The sequence below is a fragment of the Paralichthys olivaceus genome, chromosome 17 (assembly GCF_024713975.1).
Source record: "Paralichthys olivaceus isolate ysfri-2021 chromosome 17, ASM2471397v2, whole genome shotgun sequence".
NCBI classification, from domain to species: domain Eukaryota; kingdom Metazoa; phylum Chordata; class Actinopteri; order Pleuronectiformes; family Paralichthyidae; genus Paralichthys; species Paralichthys olivaceus.
Window position 1 is genome coordinate 15,465,585 of NC_091109.1, and position 13,637 is coordinate 15,479,221.

General features: G+C 36.7%; 1 protein-coding gene across 1 annotated transcript in view; it reads right to left on the bottom strand.

Annotated features, from left to right (window-relative positions):
* The window catches only part of cubn (cubilin (intrinsic factor-cobalamin receptor)), an 80,799-nt gene extending 69,606 nt beyond the window's left edge, over positions 1-11,193 (bottom strand). Inside the window, exons 1-8 of the mRNA XM_069512874.1 lie at positions 11,060-11,193; positions 10,749-10,869; positions 6,776-6,871; positions 6,396-6,434; positions 6,205-6,306; positions 5,049-5,152; positions 3,319-3,445; positions 2,538-2,706 (exon numbers count right to left, since the gene is read on the bottom strand). Of these exons, the coding sequence (XP_069368975.1) occupies positions 2,538-2,706; positions 3,319-3,445; positions 5,049-5,152; positions 6,205-6,306; positions 6,396-6,434; positions 6,776-6,871; positions 10,749-10,869; positions 11,060-11,181 (880 nt within the window). The 5' untranslated portion in view covers positions 11,182-11,193. The remainder of the gene's footprint in view (positions 1-2,537; positions 2,707-3,318; positions 3,446-5,048; positions 5,153-6,204; positions 6,307-6,395; positions 6,435-6,775; positions 6,872-10,748; positions 10,870-11,059) is intronic.
* Positions 11,194-13,637: the final 2,444 nt, after the last annotated feature.

Below are 13,637 nucleotides of genomic sequence, written 5' to 3' on the forward strand. Positions count from 1 at the left end.
CAATCTGGCATATTTCTTATGTGTTACTATTGCTGCTCAATTGTCATGACAACTTTGTGTTGGACATCTCTCTTGTAGATATCTGGAGAAACAAGGACCGATACAAAATAACTTACATCTGGGTAGCTATGCCTCCTACAGATTTCCATATAAACAATTTTTATATTACATGAACACATAACATGTCTCTGAGTCTGCATGAAAATAAATGCTGAAAACCGCTTCCTGGAATGGCCAATTTGTTAAATTGTAAATACATCCAGGGCAATTTGCAATAACAACAGTGTTGTATAACTGGTTCATGGATGGACCAAAGAAAGGATATAAATGAAAGGATAATAATGGTGGTAATAAGGTGAGAAGTGAGGAGGAAAGACATTTCTCAATGGAAATCTTAGAGATATGTAAGGAGCAATCATGGTAAGACAAGAGAGGAAAGGTGTAATTCTTGAAGGACATAATATTCAGAATCAGAAAATTATGGAATGGTTTGGGCTGAGTAGGGTTAAGCTGACTAAAATACAAAATACATTGATTAGAAATTGATTTTGCCAAGGCCATCACATAACATCATGATGGTGATGTCACATAATGGGGTGGGCGAAGTGTCAATCAGAGGCCCACCCTTTGGAATTGCACAAGGTCAATAACGTAGTATTTTTGATCAAAACTGATGTTAAGGGTACAAATCCATCATAAAGTGGATCATTTTTATTAAATTGTGTGTGTTACGTATACAAGCAACAAAATATGCCTTAGTTTATCCAGTTCCATAATGTGGGACAGCATGCTTTGAGTAATCTGGGACAGTCATTTAAGTTCTCTAAATTGGGGAAATGTGCATTTAGGGACTTCCTGCATAAAAAAGATAAACTAAAGAGATTCAGTTAATTTAGACTTAACGGTAAATACAGTCTGTCCCTGTCTGTTTAACTGACCTGGTAAGCGAACTAGCACATAATCAGTTTTCTATAATCGGTCTTTAGGACAGAGATGATCCAAAAAGCACAGAAGAGTCTGTTCTGTCGTCTGCAGCCATTGGTTTCACCAAACAGAAGACAATGGGCTGATCGATGATGATGTCCCTCACCTGCAGGGACTCTTTGTTACCAGGGTCGCCCCAAAAGAATTATCGAATGAATAATCTGTTATTGTAGCTGGCTGTTGATAGAAATGTAAAAAAAAATGTTTTAATTGTGATACATCTTTAATAGAATGTTTTAAATTAATTCTATAGTTTCTTTATTTAGGCTACGGCTATTCATGAAAACATATAACTGTTAATATGAATATATATTTTGTTATTCAGCTCTCTGTCCTTCTTTCATAATGTTAATGTCTTTAGAAACTGGAAATATTCAGCTTGGTATGCAGGAAGCAAGGTGATTTTTTAAAGCAAAATTCAATTGTCCCTTATTACAAAGTGACCTGTCCCATGTTATCAAAGTCGGGCAGAATGTTCATTTTTGGCAAAAAGAACACTAAAAGCTGTGTCATGTGTTCTCTGACTGTTTCCGACAGGTGTTTATAACACGTCATGTTCAGAGTCACTGAGTTCTCGAATGAGGGAGATCAGCAGATGGTGGCCTTATGATGGTGGTGTTGTTATATTTTGATCAGAGTTGGCTGGTTGAGCCAATGAGTAATGTGGGTAGGCCAATGCTGCTCTGGCCCATTACTGGCAACATGTCTGTTGTTTATTATTATTATTCTAGCCTCTTGGAAGGGCAGGGTGAGGCAAGAGGAGATGCAATACTTCTCCCTCTAGGTGCCACTAAATCTTATACATTGAAATGTTAAACATACCCTAAATTGAAACTAGAGGGGCACTTGGAGAGTACATACATCCACCAAGGCTAATGCCAAATCTTGCAATCTTAAAAAAAGTGAAAAAAACGACTGGGACCAGCCAGTTTTACTTGCTTCTTTATTATCCCATTTCATGGAAATCAGTTAAGTAGTTTTTGTGCAATCATGCTGTGGTAGTGGGGTGTGATCAGTGTCAGCTGCAGGAGGGAGAGAGTGGGGATAGCGTCCTGGGATCAGTGCCAGGGAGAGATTCTGACTGTGCATAGGTGTTCCAGATCAACTAACGTCTCTCCCTTTTATCAGCAGAAGTGCGCTGGGACACAGCCCCTAGAGGGGATGAAGACAATGACTGGCAAGAGACCCACGGCATTGTCTACTGTTACACATGAAACTACAAAGCATACAAACAAACACTAATGACTCAGATCACAATGTAGACAATGGATGGAGTGTATCTTCCATGTATTATAGATTAAGTTTAGTATAAGAAAAGCTTCATGTAAAGTTGGTACCATATACATTTTCCTTGACCTCACTGATGTTAAATAATTGTGGGAAAAGGAGACATTTTCACAGGTGACTAAGGAAAAAAAAAACCTGTATTGTGTAACCAGATTTGCTTCTGGTCCCATAATCACAAATAGTAATTAACCAACCCCCCATATTTCACACAGTGGCCTGTTGATTTTAAACTAGAGCACAGTATGAGTGGTGTTTTTGCATGTTACCAGCAGGACAGGCTCCGCAGTAGAAGGAACCTTGAGTGTTGTAGCAGGTAACAGCTGGGTTAGTGGAGCAAGGCTTGATGGGTAGGTTACATTCATTAACATCAGCTACACAGGCTGGGTTCCCAGGTGGAGCCTCCCAGCCACTTCCACAGATGCATTGGTATCTAGGCTGTTTATTTAGGATAAAACAGTCACAATGATAAAAGTCATTTAAAAACAATCTACAGTAAAATCATGAAAACACAAGAACTAAGAGAAGAGACTTATTATATTGAATTGGGGCGAATATGCCATAGGACCCAATGACAAAAGGTAAGTTAATGTTAAAACACATTTGTTTTCTGTATTTCTGAATTCTGTTCAGTCTCCTAGTACACATAACCGTAGCTAATTAGCTGAATCAGTTCAGACTGAAAATCTTTTCGATATCAGGTATCCATCATCCATGACAAAAAAAACTTTCCAATCCTATAAACAGTGAACAGTGTATCTTCTCTGTTGTCCTCTGCTCATTAGAAATATGGTGGTTGATTTCTCTTATACCCTTATAGCTCAGCATTCATTTAGCCATTCAATCATTGTAGTAGCATCCATTATTCTGAGTAAGCAAGTCTACTGAGTTTTATTTGTTTCACATTTTTGCAGTGGAAATGATTTGTAGCAAAATAATACAAACCACCTTCAGTGTATTTTAAATCTAATTGCTCTGTTCAACTGATACTGTGGGATTTTTATAATTGTTTTAAAATGTTTTAGGTTAACTAGTGCATTGGCTAGTTACCTGTCCAGCTATAATCCTGTCTGCATCAATACATGTGCCATGCACACACAAGTCCTGGCCTGCATTTCTGCAATCATCATAACGCACAGAGCAGAGAACCCCGGACCACTCTGGAGAACAGTTGCAACTGCAAAGACACAGAAAATCATTCAAATTCAGTAATTGTTGCTTTAGCAAACACTAATGTATTAAAGGTTCAGTGTGGAAGATTTAGGTGCAAGGGACTTGGGAATTGGCAGAGAATAGAATAGATTAGAATAGAATATATGAATTTTATTGATGCCAGTTTGGAAATTGTTGTGTCTCAGAGGTTGAATATAAAATAATCCTAATGATGTTTTCACTAGTGTGTTTCATCTAAACTGTACAAAATGTTGTTATCTTTAATCTAGAATGGACCTTTATCTTTAAATATTTTATATTTACAATGGGTCCTCTCGACAAAGGCCGCCATGTTTTATACAGTAGCCCAGAGTGGACAAACTAAACACCTATTGAGTTTTGAAGACAACTGAAGGCTACCACAGGTTCTCTATCTTATCAAGACTATCTCTCCACACAATTAAATGTGGACTGACTCACTGGGGGACTTGATGTGGATATCTCTTTAAGACATGCCACTACGTGGCACATGCACTGAGAGGGGTACTGTACGGCATATTGCACGATTAGGTCTGCTAACATGCCAAGGTAAAGCCTGTTGCCGAAAGCAAGTCTGTTAGTGGGAGTAGTAGGCATCCCACACTCCCTGATGCAGCAGCATTGCGAGGTGTATCTTTGGATCATCCATTTTATGTATTCCGGACGTTCTCCCCAGCACAAATTAACACAAAGAAAAAGTGCTGTCACCTTGTATCAGTGGTCATGACAAAAATCCAGTCTGGGGCTGTGCATTATTGCAAAAAAGTGTCACGGTCATATGGAGGTGTTGTTTATGCCTTTTGGGTCTAATTACAGAATTGGTACCAGTTGTTCCACTAGCTCTTCTGCATATACAATCGGTACAGAGGTGCCTCTGAGGCCTGGGGCTTTGCCCACAGCGACACCCGTAGACCATGGTGCTGGAACAGGAATAGGGCGTGCAGGATCAGGAATAAGTGCAGCTTTGCCCAGTCAGAAACCTGAAGGTCTACATCTTGCAAATGGTGGTATCCCGCAAAACAGACCAGCTTTTTTTCTGGGTCAGTCTGGGTCAGCCAGTGTCTTAATCTAGGCTGTCAGGTATAGCAACCTCCTGGGCCTTGTAGCAGGGTGGCAAGCTCCCAGAGATCTGTGCAGCTGCTACATAGTCATGCCCATCTACTTTTGCCAGATTTTACAGCTTGAATGTTGCCACAGGCCCCTCCTTTTGGGAACAGGTACACGGTGCTACTATGCAACAGATGTTGAACCTTCTGCATTCCTGTGCCAGCGGGCCCCATCTTGGTCCGGCTGGGGGACTTTTCCTTGTCAGTCGGCCTTGCAGCAGGCAACACATTTAAGTGGCTGTTATACTTCACACCCAACATAGGCATACCCATGGTTCTCTGAGTGAAGAGACTATCTCTCCAGGTCAAGGCCACTCAGAGGTATTTTCAATCCATGTTAACCAGTGAATGCATGCAGTGGTATTCAGCTGCAACATGCAAACTAAAGTACTAAACTGCTAAAGTAGCCATCTGTCTTAAGAGTCCCCAAGCATGTTTCAAAATTCAAACAACATACAATAAATTACTAAATGAGATACATACTTAAAAGATCCAGGGGTGTTGACACAGGTGGCTCCATTCTGACATCCCTGAAATGTCCCTGAATGCATCTGACATTCATTCAGATCTGTTGCACAGTTAGGACCCTGGCACACACACACACAGGGAAGGAGAGGGAGAGAGAGAGAGAGAGAGAGAGAGAGAGAGAGCGTGAGAGAGAGAGAGACAGTGGGTTAAGTATCTGATAGCATGAAGTAATTAAAAAAGTTTAAATATAAGGTTTAAATCAACATATTAAAATCAGATGTCAGGAATAAATATAAATGAAAATAAATTACTCAAATGTTGTCAATAAATCCTTTTCACCTAAATCTTACACACTTAACCTTTAAATAAAGTAAAATAACACATAGAAGTTAGATAAGACATAACAGAAGAAAAATTCAAACTTGTGAATACTATTTACTTTTGCGGACTACATCTTGGTGGACTCTTGAACTAGTCACTCGGCAGTGTTGCCTTTTACTCAATCCTCCACTTGTGTGTAAAAAATTGTTTGCTGATGGGCCTTGTATCATAGGGCCAACAGTTTGATTTGATTTGATTACCCTGGAATACAATTAGAAATGTGTTACCATGAATCCATGATCACTCTGTTTTCACAGTTTCACCAAATCTGTTGACCTTTTTTATTTAAAATTGTTGTTAAAATGTTGTTACTTAAGCCTTAGCCTGCCCAGTAAAAGTAAAAGTGTAAATTTGTAATTTTAAAGGTGAAAAGAATTACAGGTTCAGCTTGAACCAAGCAGAAGACAAACTCTGTACACCTCAGTGAGATTCCATAATTGTGTGTGTTATTGAATTTGATGTGTTTGATGTAATGAAGTGTCTTATTTGTTTTGTGCTCCATCCATTGATTTGTCTTCTGTCCCTATAGTTTTGCAGTTTGTAAATATAAATAATTTTTGTGATTGCTGCAAAAAATTCTGGATGAATTTGATCATGCTTTCATCAGTGGAAATCAGTATAAAAACCATGTTAGCCTCTGCAGTTTGACCTGGCTATTGGGACGTGTAAGAGGTTGTTTTTTTTAAATCAAAAAGATATATTATTCTAAATGTTAAATCAATCAAACAACAAGAAAAGAGCCAATTGTAATAACCAGCCCCATAATGTAACAAAACAGGATGAAACTCACTGCCCAGTTTTCAGGACACAAACAGTGGTATGAGTTCAAAAGATTCAGACATGACCCTCCATTCTGACAGGGATTACTTCTGCAAGACACACTCTGCACTGCCTGGGTGAGAAAGAGGAGAGGAAAACATTAAACATACTGTATGTGGTGTAGTTTGAGCCATTACAACAAAGAGTTCTTAAATGTCTTACCAATTCAAGTGCAGTTACTTTGCTGTTAAGTGTTGACACCTGGAAATCACGACAGAAGCACTGAAAATGTGCATTGTCAACATACAGTATATACTGTTTTCACAATATTAAGAAATTAAAATGTTTTACTCAAACATATGCATGCAAACATATGCATGCAAACATATGCATGCAAACATATGCATGCATACATGCATACATACATGCATGCATACAACCATACATACATACATGCATGCATGCATCCATACATACATGCATACAGACATACATACATGCATACAGACATACATACATGCATACAGACATACATACATGCATACAGACATACATACATGCATACATGCATACAGACATACATATAGCTTTTAATGTCCTACTGTAGTATTGAGGTGATTAAGTTGGTTGGTGATATCAGAGGGAACTCCACCTCCATGATGCTTAATGTTATCAATATCCTCTTTGTTGGTTTTGATCTGAAATCAAAGCATTCACAGACATGTTAGCATACAAAAGCTGAAGACAAAACGTTGCCTTATGAATTCTTCCATCTACTTTAAAGAAATGAGTGCAGCCACTGAAATTCCCAATCACACCTTCAGTGAGCAAGAGCATGATGTGAGGCATGTGCCTAGAGCAATACATACAATACATCTACTGATGGTGTAACACAACGAGTGCTGACAGAATGCACAGACCGGCTCTCTGAGGTATTTTAACTGTTCCTGTCTAAGTCTACTATCCCATCCTCTCTGAGTCATTACTGTCATTACTGTGCAGAAAAAAGCCTGTTTGTCAGCTGTCTCAATGATTGACAAATTCAGTTCATCCTGAATTCCAACTGAATGGTTGTAACACATTTGAAGAAATTCCCCTTAAAATAAACGAAACAAAACAAGAGAACGAAGGACAGACATGACATAGCAGTGTACATTTCTTACCAACGTGGAGCCATAATAAAGGGAACTCAATTGATGGAGTGCCATTCTATATGTGTGTGTCAGAATTGTGCACTTATTTGTTGAGGTCCCCTCAAAAATGTTGTTACAGATGACAAGCACACACAGAGGGCCCTTTACAATATATAACCAATTTCTGAAACATCTGCACACTTAGATGGGCCAAGTTGGTACAGAAAGAGGGCTGGAGTTATTCTTCTAGCCAGTTATTTCAAAACAAATGTAACCTATATTCATTTAACAAAAAATACTTTGATGCATTATTGAGGTCCTGTAGGAAATTATATGTGTCTGTATTTGGTGAATATGAATATAAAATTAAATGAATATAAACCAAGATTAAAGCAACTGTACCAGATAGGGACACAAATGTGAGTAAAAGAAAACAGAATGTACCCAACAATGCATTCAGGGAGTGGGATATACAAATAAAATTTGATTGATTTGACATATTACATATTACATATGTATGTGTGTGTCAGAATTGTGCACTTATTTGTTGAGGTCCCCTCAAAAATTCTGTTACAGATGACAAGCACACACATTATGTAAAATGTAATATATTATATCGATATAATATATTATATTGATATATTACATATGTAATGATATATTACATATTTTTCAAATGGAAAAAAGTTCAGAACAAGAATGAATCTTTCAAGAGCTGGCTGCCAAAAGAGTCTTTATAAGGGGTGACAATGAAAATCATGGTCATTCTGACTGAGGCATGGTTCAGGGCTTGCCCGAATTAGTTATATGAGCTTAATCAAGTTAAATCTTAATGTAGACTAGTTTACACATGGACTGTATCAAGACGGCATGTTCCTTGGTTATGCTCATCACAACAGAAATCAAATGTATACTTCTCTGGGGTTGCTTGATGTAGTATATTTACTATACACATACTACTGTATATAACAGTCATGTTACATTTACGCTCTGAGAAGCATAATTCTGCCAACACAATTTAGCAAAGGCAAACAAATCTCCCTGTCTCATAATTGCACTTCTTTCTAAGGTTGGCAAGTTGTTACTGTTTGTTGGCTGAAAAATAATAACATTTTATAAACTATAACAGTAGTAAAACATAGCTGGGATATAACACAACTCTGATCTCTATTTTATTGGTAGGAACCATGCAAAATTATTTCTTGGCTTAGAGTATTGCTCAAGTTTATTTAGGTAGTTAGAATGTCTTCAGTATTGCACAATGATTAGACAAAGTTTAATATAATATTATATAATAAATTATAATTTAAAGCAAATGTTTGTCACTGGCAAGTGATCTGCTAGGGCACTGCTTTAAATGTCTGACTTGAACTGAGCTGATCATTCAGCTTTTAACAACAAACAGCAACAGTCTTGGTTCTGAACTGAATATATATATATATATATTAAACTGAACTATAGGGAAGACATTATTGGACAGGGAGCGTTTTTGTTTGTATTTAGTTTCTCCTGAGAACCATAAATTGTGCCCCCCTCCACTGTGTCCCTGTGTATCAGACCAAAAACTAGGATAAACCTTTTAAAGATTAATGATTAACCTTTTCTAAAGCAATATTGCATATAGCTTTATGAGGTCCATATAAGTCTTATAGAAACGTAATGTTTTGTTATGTATGTTTTTTGCACAGAGGAAGAAGCCTAAAATCCAAAATGTAGTGCATGTAATATAATAAAAAATAATGAAAAGTAATTGCAACTTAATACAATGTTAATTTTGTTGATATAAACTATGTCAAAATGTATTAGAATAAGAAAATGAAACCTTGAAACACTGTAAAAGATAAACAAATTAAAATTTGTTTAATCAAAAAACAAATTCATATCTCATATCAGAGCAAAGTCGTTTTTCAATCTCAAATGCATATTTCAAAGTTGTGTCCCCTCTTTTTGTCAACACTATCAGACGTTCATTAAAATGTTATAAAATCAGCAGCAGTAGTTCAAATCTCAATGTTAATATTTCCTGTGCCACCACCATGATATGTGAACACCATCCACTTTCTGAGGAAATTGTTAAGATCATTTTATTGCAAAGAAGTAGGTTCTGTTAGCATCTACCATCAAGCTGAAAAGAAAATGGCTGCTACATTAACTCCATTTGTTCCATGAACAAAATGCCTATTATGTCAATGCCCTAAGACATTCAATAGGAAGTTATTATTTTTTGTTTTTTTAAGTAATTTGAAATATATTATTAGTTTGTCTAATAATATATACATACTAAATATGTGGCATCAGTATTTTCTCCTTTTTTATTGCTTTTGAAAATGTGTAGTCTTCAACTCTAGGGTTTACTTGTAGGGCTTACCCACATATAATGGTGAAGGTACACACTCCCTCTCTACTGCTTAAATGCCTCTATGACCTCCTAATGCACCAGTTCCCTGATCTTTGGTAAAGTCGAAACTGCTGTGTCCACTTCCAAATACGTTAATCATTCATAGTCTCACATGAGGAGCAGCAGGCTCTGACCAGTGTAAAAGCTGATAAGGAGTTATAATGAGACCAGTAGTGAATATTTCCAGCTTGTTTGGATAAGGTAATTGGTTTACAGTTTTGATATTGGTGATTTTGATAAAATTAAACTTTATAGATTAAAATAAGAGGATCAAAAGAAAACATGCCAAGACCCCAATATTTGAGAAAGATCAAAGATTCTGCTCTCCCACATAATCATTTTTATGTATGTTTATGAAATTAATTTTGATTTTTCATGAGGAATTATGGGAAACAATGGGTGCACAATGTAGGGCATAATTATTATTAAGTGAACTATATAGTGATTAGTGAGTGATTTTGGACACATCCAGAGATTTATATACACAAGGGAGGCATGGATAATTGAACAGAACATCACACAGGAAACAGGACAAAGGCAGGAAACACAAGGAGCGAAACCTCAACAGAAAACAGAGAACTCAGAATGAAAACAACAAAATACAAACCCAATACAAACACAAGGAAAATGTCCATGATCTAAAGGTGTCCAACAAAATCCAAACACTACTTCACTATGATTAAAAGGGCAGAGTCATGACAGCGTCTTGTTCATCATTATTCTTTGTACTTTTTTTGTCTCTCTATTGCATCAAAATGAATCTTTTTATGTTTTTAAATTCTTTCTGTGAGATTATTCTTGGGGTGATAGGATGTAACAATGTTTGGAAACTTGTATCATTCCGATAATGAAATCATTCATGAAACAGAAGCCGCAATAAATTTTGTATCTGAAGGGGATTTCTGTTAATCACAAAGTTTCAATTTAACTTGTTATTAATGCATTTGCACATGGGAGCAACAGTATTTGATCATATGAGCCACTGCACTATTGCGTTCCATCACTTGAAGAGTGCCCTTCATTGTATAAAAAGTCATAGCTTACCTGACTCAAAAGTAGGGTCAGGTCTTCATCACCCACTTTAACTTGGCTTGTCTGGAAGCGGATCTCTTTATTGTCTCCAGTGGTGAAGACAAGGTGACCGTTATCAGACAGCATCCGTGGTCTACAGAGTCAAAGGAGCCTGCCTTAGGTATCAGTGTTACTCACTTTATATGTTGAAGAGCTGCTTAAGAACTAAATCTGAAGGGATTACTGCTGCAAGAACAAACCCATGTATTTAAGATGAGTAACAGTGTTTTTGATTCATCTCTATACTAATACATCCTACATGAATCTCTGCTAACCCCACTCACTGCTCATTGCTGAGGTTCATCTTGTTTCTTCGTTGTGCCATGTCCCTTGGTTCCCCCTGCAGTCCCAGAAGAAGAAAAAGGAGAATGTAGAACTGCCATGATAGTCGCCGTGTCCCAGCCATTGAAAAGAGACGTGTTGCTTGGACACTCAAAATGCTTTACTGAGCTCTTTTGAGCTACTCACTGGCAAGACTTTGACCTGACACTTCTACCATAAAGCACATCATGATTTACCAAAGGTGGTTAACTTTATTATTGCATGAGAATGTCCCTCACATGATTGTCACAGATAAATAACTTGTTTTGTGTGAATGCTTTCTAGATGTCAGAAGAGGGTTAGCACTGAGCAGATGAATGGAAGATTATCTTCATCAAAGAATTTTCATCAAATTCTTACTCTTTCCTGTCATCAAAAGAATATTATGAAAAATATTCATTATCATCATGCATTTTTTTGACACAAACTTTAAGTGCAACCTGAAACTATTTAATTCAAATTTTTAGGATTAGTTATGGTTTTCAATTTGTTTGTTTTTTCTCTCTACTTCTCACTATTCTCAATTATATATATATAAATTCCATCTAACTCTTGTAAATTAAGTATCCTGTGACTATTTTTCCTGTTTATTCTAGCATCTCTGCACTCTGCATCATTGCACTACTTCTTCATTTCATTGTCATTGTGTGTGTATGTTCATATATACAAACTTTGGCATATATATTAATATTCATACTTGTTAAATGTTTGCTTACCAAGCTTTGTTGACCTTGTTTTTTGATTATTTGTCTATTTCTGTATGTTGAGAGCAACAAAAAAACTGGAGTCAAATTTTTTGTATGTGTACGCATACATGGCCAATAAAGCTGATTCTGATTTTTAAATAACAGGATTTAATGGGTACTGCAGTCAAAATTCTGAATGTTGTAGAGCGTTTTAACTCCACATTTATTTAGGAGCGGTAGCCTATTCTTCCTTGTTTCAGCCCAATGCATATTAAAGCAATGACGTTCCCTTACTTTTGTCAGGTGAAGCCAGTGAGGCTGGTTAGGTGCCGTTGCTACGAGAGGCAGAGGGGGGAAAGATGACATAGAGGGAGAGAAGCACAGAGAAGAGAAGAGACTGCTGGTCCTACAGAGGGAGGAGATATAGGAACAGTTGTGTAACCATCATGTTACAGCTCTGTCTGAGCGAAATAGTGATAATTATAGATGTAAACATATTTTTAATGATAGCAGCACAAATAATAATTATAACAATAATAATAATAATAATAATAATAATAATAATAATTGTAGTATAATGAGACCAAGGTGGTTCTAGAAGGAAATGTCACTATCTGAGATGCTGTGACAACAGTTTATGAAATAAAACATTTGCCTAATGGGGTTGCTTCTGTCATCTGTTTACCTAGGTGCTTTAATCAGTAAGGGTACATGTTATAAGTTACACATGGAGAGGTACTCTATTAGTATTGTAAACAAATAAAGTTTTAAAAAAAGATTGTGACAAACACAATTTAAAGGTACAGTGTGTAGAATTAAGTGACATCTCACCTCACCCTCTCCTTCCAAACATGACAGAGAACCTGTCGTAGCCTTCTGTTGTCAAGATAAAAAAGGACCTCAAAATGTGATAAGTATTTAAATATAAAGGATCTCTTCTAGGGTAAACAAAACACCAATTCATACAATTTTGATGAAACAAACTAGTGAAAACATCATGAGGATTATTTTATATTCAATTTGTGCCATAGATCCCTTTCACCTAAATCTTACATGACATGACATGATAAATATTTCTAAGACCTAACTGCTGTACATAGTATAAGTCTACAATAGCATACTAGGAATGTACAAGTACAATAAATATAATAATAATAATAATATATTTATTATACAATTATTCTAATAAAATAAAGCAATAAAGATTCACCTACTTTCTTCATATTACTAGTATCTAGATTCAAGTATATCCAAGTGCTAAAAAATATAGGTCATCTGGACTTCTTCAAGTAATTCAAATAATGAGCCAGTGTGTTCCATCCACCAACACCTCTCCTGACTTGTGTCGGCCAAATCTTCTAAGGTCATCAGCGCAATGCAACCTTCATCTGCAGTCTGAAGAGTCCCAGCCTGCAGATCTGGAATGTGGCCATAAGTCTTCTCGGTCTTGACAGTGTAGCGCGTGTATCTTATGGCATTCTTTTTATATAGTCTCCTGTACCTGAAATAAAAGGCACATTTCATAGAGCTGAAAAAAGACTCAGACCTCCTGGCAGATTTGGTCCCCTCCCCTCTGAGTATAGTTCGCTACAAGTCTGCATCACAGTTCACTTAACTTTTGCATTTTGAACACAAAGCACTCCAGTTTTGCTTCGCGTTTTGCCATTGTATAGAAATGAACTGAAACTGTGATGTATCGATGCAGTGACGAAAGAAAATCAATTCTAGTTTTCCACTATGTTCAATTAGTAGCAGCTTCCCACTACTGCATTATTATTTCAGACACTGCTACAGGATCAGGAGGACAGACACAATAATGATAAAAACAATTAGGACATGTACAGTATCCCACAAG